We start from the raw sequence: 25,104 nt of genomic DNA on the forward strand, positions 1-25,104 counted from the left end.
GATGCACTGATGCCTGAGGATAATGACTTAACCTATTGGTGCCTGACGGAAACCGACGCTGGTGGTTGTTGTATTTGGGCCAATCACATTGTAGCCGAAACCCCAGTCAACCAGCATCACAGTGAAGACGACGCATCCCAGGAGACAGAGCGAGAGGGATGACACTTTGTTGAGCATCTTCAACCAATTAGAAATGCTCTTATGCCTATCTTGACCACAACGCCAATTGATTCAGTCACACGATTTGTCGGCCAGGGACATCCGCAGTGGTGAACCAACCACCCGGTCTTACATTCATCACGACTCATTCTTCCAATAGCACCTGGAGGCAGTCATAATGGAAGGTCTTTTCGAGGAGTTCCGCAATGCCTACAAAGCCAGGTCTGGCTACTCTCTTGCACAAACGCTCCAGCCCTTCAGCCCAGTCAACAAGCCCGACAAGCTTCGGTCCATCTACCTGAGCACGAACATCCAAGAAGCCAAGGCTGACGTCAAGTACATGCTCCTGGGTCGCGGCTCAGGGTCTAAGAAACTCAAGCTCGACCACGAGGAGACCAACGGCTGGGTGGAGGTCTACACGGCGTACTGGAAAGCCATTGGCGAGATCCTCAAAGTGGAAGGCGACTCCAGTGCTGGAGGTAGGGTGAGCTCACGCGCAATATGCTTTGCTTCGCTCCGCACATAGCTTTTCGTCGCTAACACTCAATACAGTCTTCATCATGGACAAAAGTGTATGAGGCGTGGAAAGAGCTCACCACTGCTCTCATCCGGGGCTACACCAACTATGGGTTCGAGGCCTGGACTATCCCTTGTCTCTACACTGCAGGCAAGCACCTGCGACTTTTCGCCATCAGCTCGGACGAGGAGCGCAACACGACGGACGCTGCCGCCAATGCTATGGAGCTGGGTGACGACTTCGACCCAGACCTGGAGAAGCAAAAGCAGCTCCGTGACTGCGAGCAACAACTCAAGCGCATTTTCACATTGTGCTTGAGTGACAGGTATTTTGGCACCTCCTCCAGGCTCCCCCAGAGAAATACAGGGGCTAACCATCACCAGAGCACCTCTTGAAGATTCGAGAAAGTGGGCCATCTACTTCGTCATCAACCTTCTGTTCAAGACATACTTCAAACTCAACTCCGCAAGTCTTAGCCGGACGATTCTCAAAGCTTTGTCTACCAACCGCGGGGACATGCCCCCGTTGGAGGCGTTTCCCAAGTCTCAGCGGGTTACGTTCAAGTTTTACGAAGGCGTACTTTTCTTTCTTGAAGAGAACTACGTTGAGGTGAGGTTACCAAGTGACCAGGCCCTCTCAAATAGGAATCTGACAATGTACAGGCCGAGAAACATCTCACTGAGGCATGGTCTCTCTGCCACAAGGACGCCAAGAGCAATCAAGAGCTAGTCATCCAGATGATTCCCGAATCACTAAGACAACCACTAACACCCGCCGCAGGAGAATCCTCACCTACTTGATCCCCTGTCATCTTCTCACCACCCACACCCTCCCGAGCAGCAAACTCCTGGAACCTTTCCCTCGCCTGCAGAAGCTCTTCCTTCCGCTATCGCGGTGTATCCGCAAGGGCGACCTGCGCAATTTCGACCTGGCTCTCCAGGAAGGCGAGGAAGAGTTCGTACGCCGCAGGATCTATCTCACCCTAGAACGCGGTCGTGACATCGCCCTGCGCAACCTCTTGCGCAAGGTATTCATCGCTGGCGGCTTCGAAGAGGCCAAAGAGGCCGGCGCGGCCCCAGTCCGTCGGACCAGAGTCCCTGTCGCCGAGTTTGCGGCTGCGATTAGCCTAGGCAGCCAGGAGAGCGTGGATCCGGACGAGGTTGAGTGTCTGCTTGCCAACATGATTTACAAGGTACGTGGCGCCATTCCTTTCGCTGTCTTGATATTGAGCTTGTGTGCCGGAATGGTGGCAGCCTGCCGTCCGCAGCCTAGACCAGTCGCCTCGCGCGGCCAGTCGGGCGAAAAGGGGGCTTGGGAATTCACATTCTGTCCGTACTTCATGTCGTCATGAATTTCTTCAGCTGCCATTTAGGCAACATCATTACGAGGTTGATGAAGTGCAACTTGGGCAGCTGAGCATCGTCTTGACTTCTTTAAAGACCATGTGATTGGCAGGAGGCCATCCGCATCATTGAAGCCGACTCACTAACGTTGTCTTCTCACGCAGAATCTCATGAAGGGCTATATCGCCCGCGAACGCGGGATTGTCGTCCTGTCCAAGAACGGAGCGTTCCCCGGAACAGGGGTATAGAAAGCGGTGGTGTGGAGATACCACAAAACCAAGTATTTCACTGCGTGACATTTTTAACGGCAGAATTGAGATACTACCTCGATACCACAGTGATAGGAGCGTAAAGCAGCGACGGTTCTCTTACTGGGGACATCGGTCGCACATCTTGCATGGTAAGCGGGTGGACCTGTTCGAGAGAAGGTGCTCGGCGGCGCGCCGTCGTGCATAGAGGCATGCACTTCGGCTCACACTTCGGTGGTGTGGGCGCGCGTTATCAGACTCATAAAGCCTAACTCGACGCCGGTTGCTCGCGCCGGCAGGTGAATACACATTGTTCATAACTTGTACCCGTCCATGACTCCGCTCTCCTGATCCTCGACGTCGTCATCAGGTGATACCTAGAACACAAGTGATGCAAGGCAGCTCCGAGACAATCGCAATAGATTTACGAAAAACTGACCTTGGCCAGTAAGGACGTTGAATTCAAATGAAGCTTATGTCCCCTTTTTCAAGTAAAGGAGAAAGAAAAAGCAAAACCAGACTTTTCCCTCTCTGAAACTCTGGAACTTCATCCCGCACGACTCAACCATTCAGCCGGTACGTAACCGCACATAACAACTAACGTTTCACCAGGCCGTCGCTCCTCTCCCAAGGCTTGCATGGTGAGGTGGATTAGAGTGTGTGCAGCCGTGGCGTCCGGTAGAACAGTGGGACTGCTTCCGGTGTGTGCGCAATTGGGTAGTCATCAAGAAACAGTGGTATGTGGTGAATGGGTGGTAGTGTTGGCTATGAGTCGGACTTGGTGACACTACCATATGACTCACATTGCGCGAGGCAACGGGGGTCGGGGGGGGGGGGGGTTGCATGCCAGCGATATCCTAGCGTGTTTGGGCGAAACCATTTCACACTACATAGGAATTTATGGCCGCCTCCGCTTTGGGGCGAGCTGTTGGGGCGGCAGACCAGGAGCCGGGAGGCTGTTCCGCGGGCAGAGGAGGCAGGCGGAAGGGCGGACAAGGGGTAGGCAGGACAAGTGGTGTCCGCCGGGTCTAGTTTTGCGGGTTGGTGTACCCTTGGCATTCACGTTTGTTCACGAAGACCTGTTCCCGTGCGGTCGGGTTTGATCATGGGCTCAGGGGTTCGGTCTCAAGTGTTGGGAGAACGCGGGAAAAGTCAACGGCAGATGTAGTCTCATCAAGGTGATCAACCCAGCTCTGACTTGCGAATAGTCTCGTCCGGTCAAAATTGCAAAGACTTTGAATTACAACAGCAACTCCTGTAAATTTGAACGTGTCAGAGCGAATGTATAGAATGGTAATATTACAGCTTTGATTCGCTTCCTTGTGGCGGAAGAAATAAATCAAGTTGCCATTTGTTCTTGTTTTCTCATTCTTTTCTTTGCCGCTTGAGCGTGACCGGAAAACGAGGCTTGATGGCCTACATACGGGCCGTTCTCCGAGCTTTTGGGAAGAAACAGTTCCCAGAGGCTCCACTCCTGGGGAACGGCGGTGTTACCAAATGAAATGCAGATGTAAAAATACAGGGATTTCTCATGAGAAGTTAAGAGGTTGAGCCAAAAGAAAGACAACGAAGCCGCAAGAGGGATGACAGAGATAATACATATGACTCCTCAACGCCAAAACTGCCCGATCCCTTGGGTGTTTAAAACGCCAGATGTTTATGGTATTTTGCGTTTTTTTTTTGCAAATCCAAAGTAGAAACTGCCCCAACCACCTCATGATTGAGGAGAAGGAAACGGGAGATGGGATGTGAAGATGAGTGCGTGAAAACGTCAAGTCATTAAATATAAGACGTATGTTTCGTCCTCGGCCGAAGCGGTAAGTGGTGATGAATGCGAGAGTGAGACCGGTAAGCCCTAGAAAGGACGGCTTCCGCGAGGAGTGCGAGGAGAGTTTCTGTTGATGGTTAGAATTTAGGACGACCACAAACGTTCGAGTGTGGACGACTTACACAGTCGAAATATCGTCGACATGGTTGCAGAGGGCGACAAAGAGGTCGAAGAAGAGCTGGGTGCCGCCGTTGTACATCTCAAGCTGCATGGTACCGCTGCGTTTGAAGGTGCTCCGGCTGCGGATGATAAGGGCGAGGTAGTGAGCCCGCAGCTTGGAATCGCTATCGGGGGTGTTTGCGTAGGCGTACCGGGCCGAAGCCAGAATCGTGCTGCACTGGATTCCAGATTCTGTTTCTGGCTGTCAGTAAAGTTGACGAAAAGGGAGGTTCAAGGAGTGGATGAACTCACGAAGACCTTGCTTCCGCAAAGAAACCCGCTTCAACTCGTCGAGCCCGTACTTCTCTGCGGCACAATAGATGACGGTGTCCTTGAGCAATTCGCCGTCGACGCCGTGGTGATACACCGTCGATTCGACGCCGCCGCGGCCGTTGTCGGTGTTGAGCGCCTCAATCTCCCAGGAGTTGCGACGCTTGTTGTGCACAAGGCGCGGGTAGTAGTCACCCTTGTAGAGATACTCGAGCACCGAAGAGAATATCTCAGGCTCCTCGTCGGGAAGGGCGACGCGCTTGGCCGCGGCGCCACAGTCGGGGGAATAAACGCCGCGGAGAGCATGCTGAAAAAAGGGAGAAGCGCAAAGAACATCTTCGTGGGCAGCGAAGAGCCGCTGTTCGGTGCCGACGACGAGGGTTACAATAGCGGAGGTGAGGTTGCTATCGGAAACGAGCAAGTCAGCGATCATGGGTTGCAAGGGCGATACCTTATCAGATTATGCGTAGTTCTAAAATTGTAAGAATGCTTACTTGCTCATCGATGTGTCCTCAGTTGCTGTGCTTGAGGTGGTGGCGGTCGTCGGCCGGCGGCTGTGGCGGGACTCATGGCGATGTTTCGAAACGCCGCTGGATTTGCTGAATGACGAGCTGGACTTGGATGCTTTGTGACTTTTCGAAAAGCTCTTGTTCACTGTTTGAGGGGGTTCGAAGCGTCGACTGAACATTGTGGCGCCTTGCTGGGTGCTGGTGGGGATGAAAAGAAGGAATAGCCAGATGAAATAGAAAGATCACAGCTCGGTTTGCCCTGCGTCTGGGAATGATTTAATTGATGAAAAGAGATGGTTTTTAGCAAGAGGCTGGCTGTCGCTTTGATGGATGAAAAGCAATTATCTATGGAGAAGTTCGCTTGACCTACCTAAGGCGCCGTCCCGAGATGCGTGAATACAAAAAAGAAGCTGGAATTGCCAGTTGGGACAGGGAGTCAGGACCATTATATACAGCGTGATTAAACCTTGCACGGCCCCCGTGAAAAAAAAAAGCATCCATCACCTGTGCTGGAGTGATTGCCTTGGGCCTCGCTGCCTTTGCACCAGATTGAGTGCTGGGGTGGAAAAGATGGTGAGAGCGTCGTTAATTGGACGCGTTAAGGCACCAGACGCGACTGGACCCACCAAGAACCCAAACACGAATGATGAGCGGTGTCACGTGCGATTTTAGCAGGGGGTTCCCTCCCTTCAATAAGGCGAGAGAGTTGGCGCACCGTGTGTATGACTTTTTGGTTGCCTCCTTCATTTGCTTCTGAGGCGCCCGCGTGGGCCACTGGCAGGCACTGGGTGCCAGGTGGAACCCGGCCAATTCTGGTTTAAGACCAAACTTGACCACGACCATCCGCAGGGATAAGAACACGGCCTAGTCAGAGTATGGCGTGTGAGACCGTGAGTGTTCGTCGACAGGTGAAGTTGGTTTAGTTTCATGGTGTGAATCCAGGGGGGTCGGCGTTCCCTCACTCCGCTTGGCAGGTACTCATAAGGTAGTGCCGGTGCGCGAGAGTACCTCTGATTGAGAGCTCGCTGACAGCCAAGCCACAGCATGGTGGCCCGAGGATTCACAAAGCTGTCTGTTGGTATCTGTTGGCAGGTAGGTAGGGAGGATGGGAAAAGGGGTGCATGTTAAGGCGGCGTGGCTGCGCCCAAGCTCTGCCACTACCAGACCGGAAGAAGAAATGTTAGGAGCAACCACTTTACGCGAGGCTTGGATCCTGTCACACAGAGCTGCGATATTCCACGGAAGCAAATGGGGGCAATTGTGTGAAGTTGCGAGTCCAGCTGTTTGCATGTTTGATCTCATTGATGAAGACGATGCTAATTCGTGTATCATCAAGGAGTAGCTATGCTTGATCCTGCAAGCCTGACTTTTAAGCATCCCAATGATGTATACATAAAGGGTTGATCCGCAATGGATGCCACCGCCAGCCAGGTTTAGTTCCAACCAAGAGTCACGGAATTTCACCAGCCCCTAGCAAACACTTATTGCTGCAAAGCTTGCACCAATATGCCGGGGAACCGTTCCGAGGCCCCAAGGGTCCTGGAGTTAGTTGGCCGCGAACTTGAACGCCGAGGCAGCTCTCGGCAGACCCTCACGCTTCTTTTCAATTCGCCAATTACGGCTGCCCTCTTTTGGTTGCGCACGCCCACGTCCATGATGTTGGACTAGTCTAGTCTCGTAGATGAATTGCTAGAGACTTCACTTGATGTCATCTCTGCTATTGCATTTTAGCTGCGACTTGCGCGATAGCGTTGGCAACAGCTCTGCGCCCCTCTAGCTTGATGACGGCATCGTTATGGAACGCACCGCGCACCGTCAACTTCTCGACCGTCAATCCGACCTCCTCGCAACGCTGGACCAGCTTCGCGCCGTGTTGGGCCGGCACTAGCTCGTCCCTGCCGGCTTCGATAATCGTAACATGAGGCTTTCCATGCGCACCCGGCCCAGACCGATTCCTAGCAATCGCCTCTAGGTTCGTCCAGCTGTCCAGGTGGTTCCGGAGAAACGGCCAGAGATGACGGTACGGCACCCATTTCTGGGGGTACAGCACCGCCAGCATGTCCTTGATGGATGTGAAGGGCGTCTCGAGGATCAGAGACCGAAGCCGCACCGTGGGGGGGAACGCCTCACAGGCCGCGAGGTTGGTGGCCACCCCAGCGCCGATGCTCTGACCCCAGAGGATCACCTCCGGCAGTGGCTGGTGCCTGTGAGCGTCGTGCTCCCCGTGCACCCGCTCAATCCATTGTAGAGCCGCCTGCGCGTCCAGGTTGATACCCTTCTCGGAGGGGCGGCCCCTCGAGGTCCAGTAGCCGCGATAGCTCAGGCACACCATTGTGTATCGCGCAGGCTGCTTGCCCTGCTGCAGCGACCGGAGGACCCATGATAGGCCGGGCAATCGTGGGGGAATGGACGAGGCGTTTCCTGTTCTCCCAGGCGTGAGCTTTTGTTCGTCGGGTTGGCCAGAAGGAGAAGTAGAGAAAAGGCTATGCGCCTGCGAGGGCGGGGGCGGGGGAATGGGGCGGACCCTGGAAGTAGAGGACGTAGACGGCCGGCATCGATAGAGTGTCATCGTCGGCGTTGTCGCGCGACGTGGTCTTCTTGCCACCAGTCGATGTCGCCGAGGCCACGCAGAGGGCTAGATTCGTCCCGTCGGCGGCCTGGGTCCTTTTCTCCTCCCACTGCACGCCCCAGCACTGCTTCGCGTAGTCTTGGATGCGCTCTCTGCGCGCGTTGGGTGGCAGGCCAGGCATGTAGATGATCTTGTTCTGGAAGAGGACCATTGCGATGCATTTCTGCGTCCACAGAGCGACCAGAAGGCCTGCGAAGAACAGCGGCGGCAGATACAGCGCCTCGGCTTGGAACTGCCTCTTGAGGAGGAGGCCGAGGTGCGGCAGCGGTCGCGGAGACGTGGCTCGCCATGTTGCTGCAGCGGGAAGCGCTTGCAGACGGCGAGAACGACACAGGGACTGCCCAATCGAGGATGCGCGGATAGCATGCATCACAATTGTGTGCGAAACATGGAGGCGTGAGATGAGCCTTTTAGAGGGGGTGGGTTGGGTGGTGTTAGGTTAACGGAGGACCCTGGGACCGTCACGGGGTAAGGAGACGGAGTACTCTGTACTCTAACTTCCATTTCTGATAACAGACGCGGGAGAGACTGGGACCAAAAACCACAACAAAAAAAAACCCCCCAGCACTCTCGATTCTCGTGGACCGACGGGGGGGTCATGACATGACGGGCGCGCATGTGTTCGAACGCTACTGGGCTCGTTGTAGCCGGCATGCAGCCGGATCTATCCCCGTGCAGATGATTCTCGGGAGGAAGGTTCGAATTCGGCGTGGACAGCAACGAAGACGGACTTGTGAAATTTCGCAGGATTCCAGCCCAATCGCTGGCGGTCTGCATTCATCGATGTGGGATGTGCCGTTTTCTCGATGTTGGGAGAGTGTTCGGTATTGTACTCTCTCGCCAGCCGGCAATCCCGGTGCCGCGTTGCCGTCATCAAGCCCGTGACAGATTGACCGTGACGGCGTGTCATTGAGTTACCTCTTTCTCTCTCTGGGAAATACATGCGCTGAGATGAGACACTCTGTGACACCAAGACGGCGCCGAGCTTCTTTGATGGCGCTGAAGTCAGTCTGCGACAATGGGGTTTTAGCGGCTTATCAGTGAGCTGTGGCTACACAACTCTGGAATGACCAAGATGAAGCTGCCTTCGGTTCGGATGCTTCCATTCAATGAGATGGAAGGCGAGCTCATTCCACGGCGTGTTTCTCGCTGCAGGACGGGAGAAGAACCTGGCAGATTGTGGGCGACCGACCCATTGGGACGTCATACTCTAGCGTCAAACGGTCCTTCATGGGTTCTGGAACCAATCCGCCAATCCTGTGCCTCCAAACCTCTACTGTACCTACCTAGTCCCGCCAGTTCAGGAGGGACAGCCCGACGGTCTAGCCATTCCGTCACTTCTCACCTTCACCTCCCTGCGGTTTGCGGTTTGCAGGTTTGGCTCTGGGGAACATGTGCCACGGGTGTGTGTGCGTGTGTTGTTCCCCTTCTGATTGTTACCCCTCTCTGCAGGCAAGCAGGCCCGACGAGAGAAATGTCGAGTGTAAGCGCCGCCATAATAAATAAAGAATCAGCAGCCCAAGAGATCTATAACCCCCCTCCCCCGTATCCTGGCATGTGCAACACGGGATCTTGACCTTCTCGCAACGACCCCCTCCAACTTGTAGAACTCCAAAGTCTCCGTTCTTCCCTTCGACATCCCACCATTCTAATCCAAGCCGCCCCGCAATCCCGCTGAGGAATCACCACCAAATTCGACCGACCGACCGCCTTCATTGTTCGCACCCCCGCCAATTTGAAAATCAAGCAATCGACATCACATACGGCTGCGAACCTAATCACCACCACTGCCGCCGCCCACGACCCCTCACACTCCACAACAACAGCCCACCATGCCTGGCCCCGTAGACCCAAAGACACCGACCGAATCCTCGCCGAGGCAATCGCCTCGCATCGAACTCCCCGAGGAAGACGAGACCTCCCTGCGGACGGACGGCCAGACCAGTCCCGGGTTGAGGAACAGCAAAGGATGGGACGGAAAGCTAAGAGTCCAGCGCACCGCCGTGCTCGCCAACCCCGAAGTCCTTTCGGATCCTGAATCGGATGACGAGAACGTCATCCCCGGCGAGGAGCTCCCCGCTGACGAAGGTAAGCAAGCCCGCACTCGGTGCAGACTCCTCTCTTCTCATTTAACATTGAGACTAACCCGCCGCCCACGCCGCAGATCTCCTCGACGGCGAAGACCCAGAAACCGACGAGCTCATTGTCTCCCACGCCCGCGTCTCCTCCATCACCGCCCTCCGTCTGGAGCGCTTCCAAAAGGTCGTCCGCCTTTGCCTCCGCCAGAACTCGATCCAGTCCATCGATGGACTCTCGCCCCTCGCCTCAACTCTCGAGGACCTCGACTTCTACGACAACCTCATCTCCCACATCCGCGGCCTCGACGACCTCGTCAACCTCACCTCGCTCGACCTCAGCTTCAACAAGATCAAGCACATCAAGCGCGTTAATCACCTGACGAAGCTCAAGGAGATTTTCCTCGTCGCCAACAAGATCAGCACTATCGAGAACCTGGAGGGCCTCGACAAGCTCACTTCCCTCGAGCTCGGCTCCAACCGCATCCGAGTTCTGCAGAACCTCGACTCTCTCAAGAACCTCGAGGAGCTCTGGGTCGCCAAGAACAAGATCACCGAGCTCACCGGTCTCGGTGGCCTCTCAAACCTGCGCATCCTCAGCATTCAGTCCAACCGCATCCGCGACCTTGCCCCGCTCGCTGACGTCCCCAGCCTCGAAGAACTCTACATCTCCCACAACGCCCTTACCTCCCTCGCCGGCATCGAGCGCAACGAGAAGCTGCGCGTCGTGGACATTTCCAACAACGCTGTCGCCAGCATCAAAGGCCTGGGCCCCCTCAAGAACCTGGAGGAGCTCTGGGCAAGCTACAACCAGATTGCCGACTTTAACGAAGTCGAGAAGGAGCTGCGCGACAAAGAGCACCTCACGACCGTCTACTTTGAAGGCAACCCTCTGCAGCTCAGGGGCCCCGCCGTGTACCGCAACAAAGTCCGTCTGGCCCTGCCTCAACTATCCCAGATTGACGCAAGTGAGTGGATTCCCAGCCCTGGACCGGTCAGAACGATTGCTAATGATCCCTTCGCAGCCTACGTCAAGACATGATGATTCTGGAAAGTCTGCACTCTGGCATGATTCTTATAAGGCTGGCCTTACGAGGCTGGCATGGCGTTACACGGATTTTTCATTAGAGCACGGGTTTGGCGAGGTGGGTGAGCAGAAATCGGCGGACATATATGGGAATTTTCAATACTCGGGATACCTCTTCGGCACGACGTGGCCGCGCTCGTTCGGGGAGCACGGGGGACGTGGTGGGAAGCATTGTTCAATGGGCGGGCGGCTCTTCTGGCTTTTAACGAAAAAAAGAAAATACACTGCATGCCTGTGCGAGCGGGCTCAACAACATTTTGTCATGGGTCATGGCTCTTGGTTGTATTTTAGCGGCAGATCGCAGTCTTGCCGAGGGAGAGGGTATCTAGATACAATCGGTTTGCGTCGTATGCTGTTTGGGCACACGTCGGACATTCCTCCCGTTTATCACCCCACCGGCTGCGGGCGTACAACAAGGTCACTTTCGCAGGCGAGGGTTGTTGTTGTTATGATTGCAGGTACAGGAAATGAGGCAAAATTGACAACACGTCATGGGCGAACCGTTTAACCAAAGATCCAAAGCTTCTCAGTGGAGAAGTACTAGCACAAGTGTCAGCTTTGTTTCTTTCTTCCTCACCTTTTTACCTTCTTTCGTCAGGGACAGACATAGAGGAAAGGGCTTACGTTGGCGGGCTGGTTGAAGCGAGTCTTCCTGTCGAGGGCGCTGATCTTATCAATGTCGGTCTGCTCGAGGTCGAAGTCGGTGACGGCCAGGTTCTGGGCCAGGATGTTCTTGCGGCTGGTCTTGGGGATGACGGCGAGGCCGCGCTGGGTGGCCCAGCGGAGGAGGACCTGAGAAGGCTCCTTGTTGTGCTTCTTGGCAATAGCGGTGATGGTAGGCTCTTCGAAGAGGGGGACGAAATCGGTGGCGTGCTCCATGTTGAACTCCTTGAAGGAAGCGGGGCCAAAGGAGGAGTAGGCTGTGACGGCGATACCCTCGTTGGCGGCCAGCTTGACCAGGTCGGGCTGGACGAGGTAGGGGTGGTGCTCGATCTGGAGGGTGGCGGGGGGGATCTTGGCGTAGCGGAGGAGGTCATAGAGCAGCTGGCCCTGGAAGTTGGAGACGCCGATGCTCCTGGTGAGGCCCTTCTCGACAAGGCTCTCGAAGGCGGTCCAGGTCTCCTGGATGGAAGCCTTAGAGGGGCGGATCTCGGACTTGCCGTCGTAGTGCCAGCCGGGAGGGTATCGGACCGAGGGGTCGACGTACTCGAGGGCGACGGGGAAGTGGATGAGGTAAAGGTCGAAGTAGTCGACGCCCCAGTCGGCGAGCTGCTTCTTGACGATGGGCTCTACGCGGGGGCCGTCGTGGAAGGTGTTCCATAGCTTGGAGACGATGAAGAGCTCCTCGCGCTTGACGATGCCCTCCTTGATGGCGCGGGCGACGCCCTCGCCACACTCGACCTCGTTGCCGTAGTCTAGATAGGAGATGCGACGTCAGTATCAAGCTCTTGCGACCGAGCCGTATAACCATGAGCATGTATAATACATGGCGAAAGATGAGTGTGTGTGTGTGTGTGATCGGGGATGAAGGGAGCGCGGCCCCGAGTGTAAGTGAGCAAGTGACAGGGGGTAGGGGGGATGTGCGAGGCCCGATTGGATGAACAGGGGGTATGGTTGTGGAGAGCTTTCCGGGTGAAATGGCAGCGCATGTGGAAAATCGATGCTCTCCAGAAAGTCGCATCCATCCCTCATGCATGGTGGGGTTAGGAGGGGTAGTTCAAGCCGTCCAAAAGCCGTCGAGGGGGCGAGAGGCCAAACAGACCTCCAACAGACACACAGGGCCGATGGCAGGGGGCAGCGTTGTTTCCCGAGAGAAAGTCATGCCGTCAATTTATTTTTCGCCGTTGCATGACCGCTGCCATTGTCGCCGTCGCCGTCGTCGTCGAAGTTCTGCTCGTAGCCGCTCCCTCGCTCTCCCCGCCTCTGGAGCCCGCCTCGGCTGGGTGCTGTGGTTGCGGGGTGTTCAGTTCACTTACCGCAGGCGCCGTCGAACAGACGGTAGCCGGCCTTGATGGCCTCGTAAACAGTGTCGGCAGCGATGGCGTTGTCGACCTTCCACAGACCGAAGCCCACTTGGGGCATGTCGAAGCCGCTATTCAGCTTGATGTTGGGGACAGCCATGTTGACGTCTGTGTGTGTTTCTTGCGCACAGGAAAGAGAAGATTGGGGTATCAAAGGTCAATGCGAGACTTAGGGAGGGAAGAGAGGGAGGGAGAGGGAGAAGGAGAAAAGGGCAGAGAGAAGTGTTGCTTGGAAGCAAGTCGGGGGACGATGTAGGTATTTATAGTAGTCGTACGCCAGGTCTGCTCGAACAGGCAGCTGCCCTCCTGTCCAGATGGAAAGGAAGGGTAAAGGACATGGATAGCGAAGAAGACACGCCTTCCTGGCCATTCTCTGACCCGGCGCGACAACAACCTCCACCTGCCGGCTCTACAGATCCAGACAGTCCATGGTGCCGTCACCAAACAGCTCAGGCGGCAGCGGGGTGAAAGGGACCCGTTGGGGAAAAGGGACACACAGATCGTCTACCCGAAAGCCGACCAACTGGCCAGGGGTGGCCGCTGGAGTAGGGAGTGCTAGCTTGGACGGCCACTCAACATTGGACAATTGGGGGGAACCCAACGGTGCATCGACATGAGATGACCGGGTAATATGCCACGGGCAAAAATGAGATGGATAGGTGAAAGCGATGATAGCCAGGTAGCTATACCTAAGTACTGGAGGGGTGGTGGAGAGTGGGGGGTGTGTGTGTGTCCGCCACAGAACGCGACACGCCCATTTGTGCGTTTAAATCAGCCTGAGGGCTCGGGAGAAACCCGCTACTTGGGGTAGGTAGGTACGAATATTTGAAGTTCACTGGTACTCTTTGCTGTTATGGCTTCAGCGATGGTTTCGTGGAAGCGATGAGGTGGTGGAGTTAAACATTAGGTAAGCAAGCCATGGAGTTTCTCTTCGCAGCGTCGGCGATGCGCTTGGCGACTGACCTTTTGGGTTGGCCGTGGGCGGCTTTCGTGCTCTGTTACTGGCTCTTTTGATGCCAGGAAGGGTGTCTGGTGAGTGCTGTCCACTCCAGGACAGAGACCAAGACCTGTCGGAAAGATGGCGTGGGGTAATCACTTTGGCACAGGCAGATTGCAGTACGTGGAAAAGTTCGTATCCCTACATGGATGAATGAAGATTTCCCTGTTTCCTTGTCTTTCTTTGTTAACTTCCTCCTCTTCCTCTCTTCTTGTGTCAACCGCGTAGCCACTTGTTCCTCGCCTGGTTGTTTCGGTCAGCGTCTTGTCAGTACCTAACTACCTACCTAGGCACCTAGGTAGGTACTGTAGCAGGTACGTACCTCCAGATACCCAGCCTTGGGGAGAAGGGATTTTGCCAGAGACCCGCTTTATTCACATTTAGCCTAAATTCCATCTCGCGCGGCTAATTGGCTTCCATCGCCAACATCAACGCTTCTTTCTCTGACGGACTTCGCTTCATTAAGACTGGTACCTCGCACGCATCCCACTTCGTCAACGCAGCAAAGCCTCGGCATTGTGTTTCTGGTTCGCCCAGACATGAAATGAACGTCAGTCAGGCAACATTCGGTAGTTCGGACGCCGGTTCGAATCTTCACGCGGAATGTCGCACATCCCACAGTCTCCCGTCCATAGATGCATCGCCGGCGCATTGACCGGGGCAACTCGCCCCACGTGGACCGCTGCATGGGTCACCACCTACCCTTACACTTCATCCGGGTGGACCAACCAAACCTCACTCCGCACTTCAAGTTAGACAGCTAGACTCTGCTTAAGTTCTTCCTCTTGTCACCAAGCGCTTTGTCACCAAGCGGTGGCTGACGACGATACCCTCCAGAGGAACCTCAAACAGCGACCTGATTTTTCTTCACGAATCAATGACTATTATCCGGGTATTCAGTGGCTTTGTAACCGGGACAGTCGAGAACATTGACCCTTTGTACACCACAGCGTCGATCGCCTACCGGGACCTAGGTAAAGTAGTCTTGTTCGACCTCTGACCTGGGGTAAAACACTCACCAACACCAATGTTCCTACTCAACTCGAGAAGGCTTTGTTTAACGAGACCACGTCGAGGACACAATGGGCCAAAGGTTTTCGATCGTTGCTACGCCAAGCAACAACGTGACAAAAGAGGCACCGCTTTGCTCTCGCGAGCTTTCAAAGGCGTCATTTCTCGACGAGCCACCTTGCTTTGCTTCCGATGCTACCCTCGAAATAGAGTGCCTTTATCAATAGTCTGTTGCTTTGGTATTGGAGTGTTTTTTGTTTCTTGAACATCAAGACTTATCGTGAAGTACATTAATATGCGCCATTTCCGCCGGTGTATTCGCTTGGATTAAGATTTTCCCAAAGCAAGCCAACAATTGAAGCAGTATAATTACAAGCAAGAAATTCAACACTCAGCTTTGGCATAGACCCCACGCTGTACATACTTTCGCCAACAGCACCAACAACCAACTCTCAGGACACAAACCGAAACCAAACAACCAGCTGGTGCACTAATCTCCAGCAGGGGTCAACTTCGCCAACATGTCACGTTCCGTCTTTCAACAACAGCTAGAGCACCAAAATGGCCCTCACCAGCCCGACTGTCCTTGTCGGGGGCCAGGAGAAGATCTATTGACGTATAGGCGCCGGCTGAGAAATGAGAGCTCAGCCAAAATGGCCGCGGTGAGAGGAGAGAAATACAATAAGATCAAAGACAACGGAAGAATGACCGACAAGCGTTTTGGGAGTGTCGTCTTTGACACAGAACCTCACGGATTGGCACAGCCATATGAGACACAGGATTTCAGCGCCGCCGATCTTGACGCTGCCATAAGAAAATATGGTCAATGGGGAGAAACCCCCTACAAAGGCTACGGTGTCGTGGTGCAGAAGATCATCGGAGCAGGTCGTTTCGGAATCATCGCCCTCGTACACTGCCTCAGAGAGGGTGGGGCCATAGTTCCGTGCGTGTTGAAGCTGGAGAAACACAGGCATCATGTTCACGGGACACTTGCACGGGAGGAATTTGCTCTAAAGGTAAGGGTCCCTGCATCAACATGCCATGCCGAGCCCATTTGCTAACAATCACAGAAATTCAAAGGCGCAAAGCACATTCTGAAAATCTTGGACCTCACGGAGAAAATCAAGGAGGAGAGATTCGATGACTCCAAGCTCTACGCGGCAGGCCAGGTAGGCCGGCAACCAGGGCGCGGACCCGGTGACGAGGAACGGGACAAGCTGTGGCACCTCGAGAACTTCGCGCATCAGCCCATTCGTAACTTCATCTTTGTCGAGCATGCGGCTCAAGGAGATCTGAACATGTGGCTGAGTAAAGCCAGCCGTAGCGGGACTCGCTGGCCCGTAAGAGCGATCTGGATGCTTTTCAAGAGCCGTAAGTCGCCGAGCAAGCTTTTAAAAACACCTGCTGCCGTTGATTTTACTGACCTGACCTTCCTGCAGTTGCCCAGGGACTCGCCGGAATGGGACATCCTCTGCAAGAACGCTTTGACGGATCCCGCTCGGAATGGGATCCTAACGATAGCATCGAAGAGAACCTCCCGGACGACTTCCCCATGAGCGAGATGTACCAGCCCCAATCGACGACTCACTTCGACCTCGAGCCGAGAAATGGTAAGCCTGCATGTTGTCCGTTTTCAACCATGTCGCAGAAGGCTAACTGGTACAATAGTCCTGGCAAGCAGCAGTATGACAAACGGCAATATGCCAGTCTTCAAGGTATGTGTGGCATCCTCTCTCACCCGCCCGAGTCCTTCATACTAAACCAACACAGATCGCCGATTTCGGATCCGTGCAGTTCTTCAGCCAGATTGCGATGCATAAGCAGTACTTTGAGTAAGTCTTTCTCTACCCTTTCATCTTTTATATGTGACCGCCAAACTGACTCGTAGTCTCCTTGCAGCAAGGAGCTCTTCTGGAAGTGTCGCTTCAGCGGGAAGGGCAACTACTTCGCTCCTGTAAGTGAACCGCCATTTTGGGATACTACATCACCTGTTTCATAGCTGACATTTCGCAGGAACAATTCACTAGGCAGTGGGACTTCTTGAATGTGCAAACACACCTAGCTGACGATAATGCCCCCAACCCGTTCGTAGCCGAAGACGGGACCAAGCCTCCACTTGCAGGCAACTACGGCATGCACTCAAACGTCTTCCAGGTCGGTGTGATTGTAAGTATCGACATAGTCGTCTTGCTATATCTTTATGTAAGCTGACCACAATAACAGATATGGTGCGCCATTACTCTCTGCGCGTTCCAACCCCTCACGGCCACGACGTTAACCTTGCCCAACGGCCGTGAAGTCGTTACCTGGGGGGGCGCCCTCCAGCACGGGCGGTTCAACAACGTCGATAAGCAGCTCAAATGCCTCGTGCAGCACTGTATGGCAGAAGAACCCGCCAACCGTCCCTCCCTCGGCGTGCTCATGCGCACCATCGAGGACCGGCTTGGTAGCAACGACCTTGAGTCCGAAGTGGTCGTAGCCGACTGGGCGCATAAATTCTTCTCCTCGCCCCAGTCCGCCAGAAACGGCGGGCTGAAGAGGGAGTTTCCTGGCGGCGACAGGGACGGTGACGAGGAGGATGCCAAGAGATACGCACCCCGGCCCAGGACCGAAGCCCAGCCCATGAATCAAAACGTATTCCAGGAGCCCGCGCATGCGCTCAACCTGCTCAACCAGCCCGTCGGTAACCAGCAAGGCGGAGTGTCCCTGCAGCCCGCGGCGGCTGACTACCCGGGCCCTTTTGTTGTGAACAATACCCCCGCCATCGATCCCAGGATCCTCCAGATGTCTCCGAGGGAACAGATGCCACCACCGATTCCGCCATTCGGCGTGCAGCAAGTTGATACCTTCACCTTCGGGGGTAACCAGATGGAGCAGAACACGACTGCGGCAAATTTCCAGCCGGGCGGATACTTCAACGTGAACGCACAGTATGGGGAAAATCCCTTCCAGCCGCCGATGCAGCAACAACAACCACAACAACAGATGCAACAACAGCCGATGCTGTTTGATCCGATGCAGTACATGTTGCCTTTCAACCAGCCGATCCAACCCCGACAGAATCAACCGCAACAGCTAAGGCTACAATCACAGCAACAGCAGCTCTTTGGGGCGGATCAAAACCAAGGGCTGCCCGAAGGTGATCTTTGGTAATATGTGTAGACGCGGCGGAGGTGATGGTCAAGAGCCGAAGGCGCCTGTCTGATACAAAAACTTGTACGAAGAGCGACTGCGGGCTGGTACTGCTGCTGGCTCAAGAAGCCTACGACCTTGGACAAAAACTCATCTGATTTTTCAGGCTATTCAAGGAAGAAAAAGAGTCCTGTTTCATTGTTTGCATAATAGATAGGTTCGGCGACGCTCCTGGAATTTCCTTTGCAGAAACATTTCAAGACGACCACGTTAGGCTGCGATTACACGTCCATATCCACTAACGATAATACTAGTTGAGTCAATTCATCGTCGCAGAGCATTTGCCGAGCCACATTCCAGGTCTCTATCCCCCAATATTTTTGTAGAGGGATGCTCGAAGCTATCGACGAAATTGATGATGTGAGCAAGCAACCGGCTTTTCAATTCTTCCACAACTAAGGGTATCACTCTTCCGGGTCGATGTTACGCTAAACCCATGGCGTCCTTAAGAACTCCGAACTCATATGCAAAATCCCGGGCCCAATACCATGACACCCCCCATCCCCCACCCCCAGCGTGTTCATCGCGATCGACTCCTTCCCCATCATGCCTGCCATTCCATACTTCGTTTCTCCTGCACGACGAGGTCGAAGTTGGCGTACTGGCAACTACACTGGTTGTTGCCCGCCGCGACCTCGACCACGTTCCCCGCGGAGTTCTTGCACATCGGCCCTCCCTGCTTGGTCTGCACAATCTCCACCTGCCCGGGCCACTGTCCCCACTTGACACCGGCGTCGGCGTCCGCAGCAATCGTCACCATCGCCGTAGCGTTCGCGGCTCCCGACCTCGCGAGCGCCACCATGGCGTGACGTCGCGTCCACAATGTCGCGCGGAACTCCGTGTCCCGGAACGTGCACGTCACCGCGCGGCCGTCCGCCGCGACTGGCTCGGACGGGACCACGGTCTTGGGCAGGGAGAAGTCGAAGACGAGACGCTCGTTATACGAGTTGCCATCGAGCAGGACCATGGTCTCGTTGGTGAATTGCGGCGCGAAGGGGTTCGGCGACGACGAGATCTGGTAGGTATACGAGTTGCTCGCCGCGATGGTCCAGAAGAAGGTCGCGAGGGAGCCGTTGGGGGACTGCTGGTAGGTTTGGTCGGGGTAGCAGCGCCAAGTCGAGGGCTCCGAGGTGCACCCGGCGTCGGATACCAGGAGAGCCGTGTTGAAGGCGAAAGAGCCCGAAGGGAAGAGGTTTGTGTAGTTGGAGGCGTCGGCGGGCGCTGCGGGTTGTCTGGCGCGGTGTTAGTCTCGTGTAAGTGGGACGAGGGCGGGAGGAGGAAGTGTAAGACGTACGACTTTCGTGCTCCGACCGTGAGACCGACCGACAAGCCCACGGAGAGGCCGATGACGAGGATGCCGATGAGGAAGATACGGTACCAGCTTCTACGGCGGGCGACCCGCATGGAATCCTTCCTCTTCTCCGCCTCCGAAGGCGGGGTCATGGGCGTGGTGATGGGCAGGAGCCGGGACTTTTCCTTGTGTGGCCCTCGAGAATTTGAGGCACCCGAGCCCGGGCGGCTGCCGTTTTCATTGACACTGAGGAGACTGCGGGTACTGATGGTGCTCAGGGTGCTGTCCCGTGATGAGCTGCGGGAGTAGGCGGGGGGCGGATAGGACGGGTGCGGGTGAACGGGTCGTGCCAAGGGCGAGCGGCCGTAGTTCTTTGGTTTTGTGCTCCGGCATGGCGGCGGCGGAGGAAGTAAGGCGGCGGATGGGTGCGTGACGGCTGGGAGAGAGTCGTCTTCCGCGATGACGGGCATGCGGCCGACCGTCGTCAGGGTGGTGCGGCCGGAGGGGGATTTGGGCATCGTGTCAAGACCTGACTCTGGGCGAATTGCGATGAGGCGACTGTTTTTTTGTGTCTTCAGCAGCCCCGTCGAGTTGATACACCGGCGAGTGGGGGACGGGGGTTTCTATGATCCGAGGTCCTACAGAATCCCGTCTATACTGGAATAGGGGAGCAGGACCCAAGGAAAGATTACAATGTCGTCACTTCTGTCTTGGCTTCCTTGCCGCTAAATGAGGATGAATGGGCCGTTTGAATCCGAGCATAAGTATAAAGAGTCAATAACACACGGACTCTTGTCTATCGAGGTTGGCGAAATGGGCTGGCGGGCGGGCGGGCGGGCGTCAATACCGATGTGGCGGGCTGGGCCTTGGGTTCGTAGTAGCTGTCAAGGTCTGGATCTGCGGGGAGGGATTTCAATGCAGATATCTCAGACATCAAGCTTGATATAAACCCTCGAAGAATCTCGGATCGCGAGGCCCCGACCACGCGGCGAGGCGGGAGTCGTTGTTTATTCCTCACCTCGGCCAAACGTCGACGAACAAAGGATGCCGGGCGGTTTACGGGGTGATGGTCGGCGACTCGCGGCCCGGCTTACACAGACAAAGGACCAGTGGGCCGAGAGGCAGTGAAAGACCAAAGGAAGGCTGCGTTTGAGGTTTTCGTGCCTCGTGTTAAGCTTGCTTTAGCATGGCCCTGATAAGGAGCCTCTTCTCGCCGTGGCGGGGCCCACTTTGTCCTGCGGACGATGAACCACGTCGTTTAGGCTCCGTCCGAAACGGGGACACCGTCTAGCGGTTCCTCCTTCACATGGCTGGCTTGGAGAACGAGTGCTGTACATGCGGAATGGGCGCACGATGTGTGGCGATGCCATGTGTTGTCTCTTCAGCTGAGTCCCCCGCCTGCACTCGCCAGGCTAAGAGGTCTGGAGCATTACGCCATACTAGGGTTGGAGACGGGAAGAGAATCATACCTAGTAAGGGCGACGACGGGGCGCGATGTAACAGGGCACCTCAAAATGGAATATGTCGGCGGCCATCAACAATCGGAAAGAGTTTCGAGCTTCCATAGACAACCTGACGCTAGGATGAAGCAGGCCAAGAGCCCAGATGGCGGTTTGGAGGTCGGCACTACGGCAGCGAAAGTGTGGGAGATTCAGCAACAGACGAAAGGAAACGGGAAAAAGCTTGACGTCGGGGCAAGTCGAGCCCGCGGCGGCCGAGCAAATAGTCTAGACGATAGCGTCAGATCTGGCCGGGGCCTTCATTGGTCGACATGGCGAGAGTGAGACACTGCTAACCGCTTTGAGCTGAGAGGGACAAGGAAACTCTCAGGAATCACTCGGTGGCGCGAAGCCTCTGAATCCTTAGTCGAACTGGGGGTGGGGGCTGTCGATGGTATGCGTTTGACGACTCCGCAGCAATTGTAGATAGAGAGAGGAGAGAGGGAGAGACGATATCCGGGTGGTGCCCGGAAGTCCGAGCGGGAGAGGATGAATGTCGTGGGGAGCTGATGGCGAGGCTTGGAGACCATCATGATGTCGAAATGAAGATCTACACGACTTGCAGTCGTGAAAATTGATTCGTGGCGGCGAGATGTACTTGTGTGAAGGCGTGTTTGGTGCAGAAGCCCAGAACTGAGATGGCAGATTTCTATGAACACATTGCTGCTGACATTTGGCTCTCTCTCCCCCCTTCTCTCTCTGTCTCTCGCGTTAAAAATCCGGATGCAAACCGCACCCTTTCCAGAAAGCCAGATAGATAGAGTGTATACGGTAGTCGTACATATGCAGCATCAACCGGACCTCTCGCTTCAAGCATCACCCTGCAAGTCTTGTAGCGATGCTGTCTCCTTCCCCTTGCTCTTCGCCGAGTCGCTCTCACTGGCGGCATATGAAGGGGGGTCCAAATCGTCGCCGCCAGCCACCCACACACGAGAGAGCTCCTCCTCAATTTCCTGCCGTCTTGCCTTCCACGTCTCCACCTGCTCGAGGCGTTCTCGGAGATCCTGGAGCTCCTTCTCGACTTGCATCTTCTCTCGCTCCGTTCCGATTCTCTCAAACTCCCACTCGTCACCGCGCTCGCCCCCTCCGAGGATAAGGTTGTACGTGTGGTACTTTTTGAGCGAAGCGCGTGTCGAGATGGTGATGAGGGCTGTCTCGTGTTAGAAAATGCAAAGTGTGACGAGCAACGGCCAAACTTACTAATGCCCTTCTCCTTGCACACCTCGTAAAGCAAGCCCTCGACGTCTTGAGACACGGCGCTGGTTCCCTCGTCGAGAATGGCAAACTGGGGCTCGTGGTACAGCACACGAGCAAAGCCCATGCGCTGCTTTTCGCCACCACTAAGGACGTCTTTCCACTCCTTGCGGGTGTCCCAGCCGCCTTCGCGATCAGGGAGGTAGCCGAGGCGAGCGTCCTCCAAGATGCGCTTAAGGTCGTCTTCGGACTTCCTCTTCTCACGCATGTCGTGATGGCCATCCGGGTAGATGACCTGGTCACGGAGCGTGCCAATACTGAGGTATGGTCGTTGCGGCAAGAACATGATGCCGTCCTGGCCGATATCCTTGGGCCGACTGACAAGACCTCGGTACACTGGCCACAGTCCCGCAAGGATACGAGCAATTGCCGTCTTTCCCACACCATTAGGGCCGGAGATCTAAGAATGTCAGCGTGCGTTATGCCTTTCTACCGCTCGGGGAAGCTTACGAGAAGGTGCTCCCCTCTCCTGACCACCATAGAGAGCGACTCCATCAGCTCCTCGCCGCCCGTGGGCCACAGCGCCGGAGCAACAACAGGCACGTTTTCGAACCGGACGCCGTCAAATCCCTTCTGGATAGTTCCCTGGACATCCGAAAGCGAGTACAGCTCATTTTGTTGTCCACGAAGGAAATAGGCATCGGCGTGAACTCTGTGAAGCGTCGAGATCAGCGTGTAGACTCGGCTGGTGTAGCCGGCCAGCTCGGACAGGTCCTTGATGGAGTACATCATCCTGCCGCCGGCATCTGCCAGCGAGAGCATGAGACGTTTGTTGGTGATGAACTCCTTCATACGACCGCGCTCTCGGCTGCCCTTGGGGGCATTCTGTGCCAGCTCGGCAGCGCCACCCAGGCCACCCCACGCCGGAAGGAACACCGGCAGCGACGACAGCAGGTAACCGTAGGCACTCCAACTGTATTTAAGGATGAAGTCCTCCAGCATGTTGTAGCGGATCTTGAGCATGTAGATGCCCTCCATCCAGTTCTTGAGAGACTTGAATTCCTTGTTGAGGAATTGCTTCTCCATGTCGGCACCACCGTAAAACGCAATCTCCTCGGCATTGGCGATCAGGCGCGCGTGCAGGCTCCTGAAGTCACCCTCCTTACGGCCCTCCACCGCCTTGAGCTTGCCGAAGGGCGGCGAAAGCCGACGCAGAATGCTCGCTGTCAGGAAATAGTTGCTCAGCAGGCCGGTGAGAGCCAGCGGGCCGAGGGAGCGGAAGAGCTGATAGTTGAACACGCAAAGGTCGACAAACGGCTTGCCCAGCGACGAGTACAGGTTCGCGGCCGCAGCGCAAAACAGTGTCAGATCTTGCGTGATGAACTGATCCGCGCCCTGGCCGACGCCGCCGTCCAAGTTAGACAGCTTGTAATAGTTCAGATTGTTATTCAAGTAGAGGTCGTGGATGTATCGGGTGAGGCGGGTCCTGAAAGCGATGGACACCTTGGACTCGAGGAACTTGATCATCGCATTGGTGTACGATGCAAATCCGCCGAGACCGCACCACTGGGGCTATGATTAGCGCGGGTAGATACTTGGAAGCCTTTGCCATCACTCACCTTTACGAGTCCCCAGAGGAATGCCTTCCCCTGCCCAGCGACAAGGTCGCGCACGATCTCACCATCAAGCCGGGCGACGACAAGGGACAGATATGTCCGGAGCATCAAGAATACACTGTGACTCAAAAGCAGGCCGGCCTCCTTGCTCGACCATCTCGGGATCATGATGCTCATCAGACTAAGGAACTGGTGCAGGAAGGCCAGGTTCAGCCCGGGCTTCGTCTGCGCCGAGGGCACGGTGCCATCGCCGAGCCCGGACACCCGAGGAGGGTTAAGAAAGAGTCGGCGATGCGCCTCGAAAGTCAGCGGCTTTGTTGTCTGGATGACAACTTTGGAGGTGCCGTCTTTATAAGGGACGTATATCGTGCGCGAGCCATCTTTGTTGTGCAACCACGAGTTCGTGCGGACGAGTTTGCGGCCCTGTTCCTTCTCCTCCCGGCGCTGCCTCCACCAGCGCCTGCCTCCCGCAGCGCTGAGAATGATGGAGGCGACGAAGGCGAGGGTGCCGAGCAGACGGGTTGTGCGGGACGTATTCCGGAGGCGGGTACGAATGAGGGTCGAGTATTTCTCGAAGAAGGCGGCGATGGCTTCTTCTGCGGCCGATTGGCGCAGCGTTGATTGTTCGGCCATTGTGGGTGACGATGACAGTGGTTACGATACGTGGCAGGTGATGCTGGGGACCGAGTCGCGCAGGCTCGCCGCGGATATGATGCTGTTACGAATGCGCAGCCATCACCGGATGGCAATTCGACTATGCAGGATGCGCGGCTCTATTGCCGACGGACGGGTGGAAGACGTTCTGCTTCTTGTTTCTTAGTTGCTGATGACCAGGGCGGTGGATGGGTGAGAAAGGTTCAGCTAAGCAGCACGTGGTCGCAATGGCAGTCCGAGTCGTTTGTTGTTGGAGAGGAGAACAGTTGGGGTGGCCGCTGGCTCGTGATCGCATTACGACATGTGAATGCCGGGTGGGCAGTGGAGTTCCGAGGCACTGCGCAGCACCCGAACCGGTGGATAACTTGGGGAAACGCTGGGCGGACAGGTTGCTTTGGGCACCCCGAGTCCCCACTGAAGGAAGCACTGGAAGAGAAAGGAGGAGGGGGCCCCAGCCGCCCGCCGGGAGCCGAAGCCTTGAGTGGCTGTTTCCGGTGGCCATGACGCTAACCTCGCCAGGATCTTGAGAATTTGGACGAATGGCATGCAAGATGACTACCCCAGAGAGTGTGTGGGGGGAAGGACTGCGGCGGTGAGTCTGGTTGGTCACATGATGGCGTCTTTGGTCCGAACTCAAAGGGTCCGGGGGGTACCTACCTTAAGGTATGGATCGATCACTTGCGGCATTCAACGGCGGCCATTCTGATGAACCGTGCCCCACCTGTCACTGATCAGTAGACATTTTCTGGGCGAACTGTTGATGTCTATTGTTCGCCATGTGAGCAATAATAGGCTCTGCGACCCT

At 55.6% G+C, this 25,104-nt stretch overlaps 8 protein-coding genes across 8 annotated transcripts; 3 read left to right on the forward strand and 5 right to left on the reverse strand.

Annotated features, from left to right (window-relative positions):
* Nucleotides 1-100: 100 nt before the first annotated feature.
* Nucleotides 101-2,704, forward strand: CDEST_12356 (Putative proteasome component (PCI) domain, winged helix-like DNA-binding domain superfamily). The gene is made up of 6 exons (XM_062928512.1): nucleotides 101-643; nucleotides 712-1,001; nucleotides 1,060-1,285; nucleotides 1,339-1,400; nucleotides 1,457-1,868; nucleotides 2,184-2,704. Exons 1-6 carry the CDS (start codon nucleotides 338-340, stop codon nucleotides 2,265-2,267), a joined length of 1,380 nt encoding a protein of 459 aa, XP_062784563.1. The 5' UTR covers nucleotides 101-337; the 3' UTR covers nucleotides 2,268-2,704.
* Nucleotides 2,705-3,509: 805 nt separating this feature from the next.
* On the reverse strand, nucleotides 3,510-5,428 carry CDEST_12357 (Putative BTB/POZ domain-containing protein). The gene is made up of 4 exons (XM_062928513.1): nucleotides 5,019-5,428; nucleotides 4,507-4,928; nucleotides 4,218-4,446; nucleotides 3,510-4,162 (listed from the first exon to the last, which is right to left on the reverse strand). The coding sequence occupies exons 1-4, from the start codon at nucleotides 5,210-5,212 to the stop codon at nucleotides 4,123-4,125; spliced, it is 885 nt and encodes a 294-aa protein (XP_062784564.1). The 5' UTR covers nucleotides 5,213-5,428; the 3' UTR covers nucleotides 3,510-4,122.
* Nucleotides 5,429-6,300: 872 nt separating this feature from the next.
* Nucleotides 6,301-8,079, reverse strand: CDEST_12358 (Putative alpha/Beta hydrolase). Its single transcript, XM_062928514.1, has 2 exons — nucleotides 7,558-8,079; nucleotides 6,301-7,454 (listed from the first exon to the last, which is right to left on the reverse strand). Exons 1-2 carry the CDS (start codon nucleotides 8,030-8,032, stop codon nucleotides 6,751-6,753), a joined length of 1,179 nt encoding a protein of 392 aa, XP_062784565.1. The 5' UTR covers nucleotides 8,033-8,079; the 3' UTR covers nucleotides 6,301-6,750.
* Nucleotides 8,080-9,188: 1,109 nt separating this feature from the next.
* On the forward strand, nucleotides 9,189-11,083 carry CDEST_12359 (Putative U2A'/phosphoprotein 32 family A). The gene is made up of 3 exons (XM_062928515.1): nucleotides 9,189-9,750; nucleotides 9,827-10,705; nucleotides 10,763-11,083. The coding sequence occupies exons 1-3, from the start codon at nucleotides 9,495-9,497 to the stop codon at nucleotides 10,777-10,779; spliced, it is 1,152 nt and encodes a 383-aa protein (XP_062784566.1). The 5' UTR covers nucleotides 9,189-9,494; the 3' UTR covers nucleotides 10,780-11,083.
* Nucleotide 11,084: 1 nt separating this feature from the next.
* CDEST_12360 (Putative aldo/keto reductase, aldo-keto reductase, NADP-dependent oxidoreductase) lies at nucleotides 11,085-13,057 on the reverse strand. Its single transcript, XM_062928516.1, has 3 exons — nucleotides 12,801-13,057; nucleotides 11,449-12,239; nucleotides 11,085-11,364 (listed from the first exon to the last, which is right to left on the reverse strand). The coding sequence occupies exons 1-3, from the start codon at nucleotides 12,943-12,945 to the stop codon at nucleotides 11,329-11,331; spliced, it is 972 nt and encodes a 323-aa protein (XP_062784567.1). The 5' UTR covers nucleotides 12,946-13,057; the 3' UTR covers nucleotides 11,085-11,328.
* A 2,317-nt stretch (nucleotides 13,058-15,374) lies between these two features.
* CDEST_12361 (Putative protein kinase) lies at nucleotides 15,375-18,403 on the forward strand (the record flags this gene model as incomplete). The annotated part of the gene is made up of 8 exons (XM_062928517.1): nucleotides 15,375-15,869; nucleotides 15,924-16,224; nucleotides 16,293-16,463; nucleotides 16,522-16,568; nucleotides 16,624-16,685; nucleotides 16,753-16,807; nucleotides 16,867-17,019; nucleotides 17,077-18,403. The coding sequence occupies 8 exons, from the start codon at nucleotides 15,375-15,377 to the stop codon at nucleotides 18,004-18,006; spliced, it is 2,214 nt and encodes a 737-aa protein (XP_062784568.1). The 3' UTR covers nucleotides 18,007-18,403.
* Nucleotides 18,404-18,559: 156 nt separating this feature from the next.
* On the reverse strand, nucleotides 18,560-21,320 carry CDEST_12362 (uncharacterized protein). Its single transcript, XM_062928518.1, has 2 exons — nucleotides 19,340-21,320; nucleotides 18,560-19,277 (listed from the first exon to the last, which is right to left on the reverse strand). Exons 1-2 carry the CDS (start codon nucleotides 19,852-19,854, stop codon nucleotides 18,590-18,592), a joined length of 1,203 nt encoding a protein of 400 aa, XP_062784569.1. The 5' UTR covers nucleotides 19,855-21,320; the 3' UTR covers nucleotides 18,560-18,589.
* A 144-nt stretch (nucleotides 21,321-21,464) lies between these two features.
* CDEST_12363 (Putative AAA+ ATPase domain, ABC transporter type 1, transmembrane domain-containing protein) lies at nucleotides 21,465-24,545 on the reverse strand. Its single transcript, XM_062928519.1, has 4 exons — nucleotides 23,649-24,545; nucleotides 22,540-23,595; nucleotides 22,036-22,489; nucleotides 21,465-21,985 (listed from the first exon to the last, which is right to left on the reverse strand). The coding sequence occupies exons 1-4, from the start codon at nucleotides 24,276-24,278 to the stop codon at nucleotides 21,645-21,647; spliced, it is 2,481 nt and encodes an 826-aa protein (XP_062784570.1). The 5' UTR covers nucleotides 24,279-24,545; the 3' UTR covers nucleotides 21,465-21,644.
* Between the last annotated feature and the right edge of the window lie 559 nt (nucleotides 24,546-25,104).

The sequence above is a fragment of the Colletotrichum destructivum genome, chromosome 8, assembly GCF_034447905.1.
Source record: "Colletotrichum destructivum chromosome 8, complete sequence".
NCBI classification, from domain to species: Eukaryota; Fungi; Ascomycota; class Sordariomycetes; order Glomerellales; family Glomerellaceae; genus Colletotrichum; species Colletotrichum destructivum.

Coding starts and splice junctions, on each gene's coding strand:
- CDEST_12358 (XM_062928514.1), bottom strand. CDS start 8,032: ATGCATGCTATCCGCGCATCCTCGATTGGGCAGTCCCTGTGTCGTTCT. Junction 7,455..7,557: donor CTACGTCCTCTACTTCCAGG/GTCCGCCCCATT, acceptor CTGGGAGAACAG/GAAACGCCTCGTCCATTCCC.
- CDEST_12360 (XM_062928516.1), bottom strand. CDS start 12,945: ATGGCTGTCCCCAACATCAAGCTGAATAGCGGCTTCGACATGCCCCAA. Junction 12,240..12,800: donor TCTGTTCGACGGCGCCTGCG/GTAAGTGAACTG, acceptor TCTCCTATCTAG/ACTACGGCAACGAGGTCGAG. Junction 11,365..11,448: donor GCTTCAACCAGCCCGCCAAC/GTAAGCCCTTTC, acceptor CACTTGTGCTAG/TACTTCTCCACTGAGAAGCT.
- CDEST_12363 (XM_062928519.1), bottom strand. CDS start 24,278: ATGGCCGAACAATCAACGCTGCGCCAATCGGCCGCAGAAGAAGCCATC. Junction 22,490..22,539: donor GGAGAGGGGAGCACCTTCTC/GTAAGCTTCCCC, acceptor TGACATTCTTAG/ATCTCCGGCCCTAATGGTGT. Junction 21,986..22,035: donor GTGCAAGGAGAAGGGCATTA/GTAAGTTTGGCC, acceptor AACACGAGACAG/CCCTCATCACCATCTCGACA.
- CDEST_12357 (XM_062928513.1), bottom strand. CDS start 5,212: ATGTTCAGTCGACGCTTCGAACCCCCTCAAACAGTGAACAAGAGCTTT. Junction 4,929..5,018: donor GAGGACACATCGATGAGCAA/GTAAGCATTCTT, acceptor CGTTTCCGATAG/CAACCTCACCTCCGCTATTG. Junction 4,163..4,217: donor GTCGACGATATTTCGACTGT/GTAAGTCGTCCA, acceptor AACCATCAACAG/AAACTCTCCTCGCACTCCTC.
- CDEST_12356 (XM_062928512.1), top strand. CDS start 338: ATGGAAGGTCTTTTCGAGGAGTTCCGCAATGCCTACAAAGCCAGGTCT. Junction 1,401..1,456: donor GACGCCAAGAGCAATCAAGA/GCTAGTCATCCA, acceptor CACCCGCCGCAG/GAGAATCCTCACCTACTTGA. Junction 1,869..2,183: donor TTGCCAACATGATTTACAAG/GTACGTGGCGCC, acceptor CTTCTCACGCAG/AATCTCATGAAGGGCTATAT.
- CDEST_12359 (XM_062928515.1), top strand. CDS start 9,495: ATGCCTGGCCCCGTAGACCCAAAGACACCGACCGAATCCTCGCCGAGG. Junction 9,751..9,826: donor GGAGCTCCCCGCTGACGAAG/GTAAGCAAGCCC, acceptor CCCACGCCGCAG/ATCTCCTCGACGGCGAAGAC.
- CDEST_12362 (XM_062928518.1), bottom strand. CDS start 19,854: ATGCCCAAATCCCCCTCCGGCCGCACCACCCTGACGACGGTCGGCCGC. Junction 19,278..19,339: donor ACGGTCGGAGCACGAAAGTC/GTACGTCTTACA, acceptor ACACCGCGCCAG/ACAACCCGCAGCGCCCGCCG.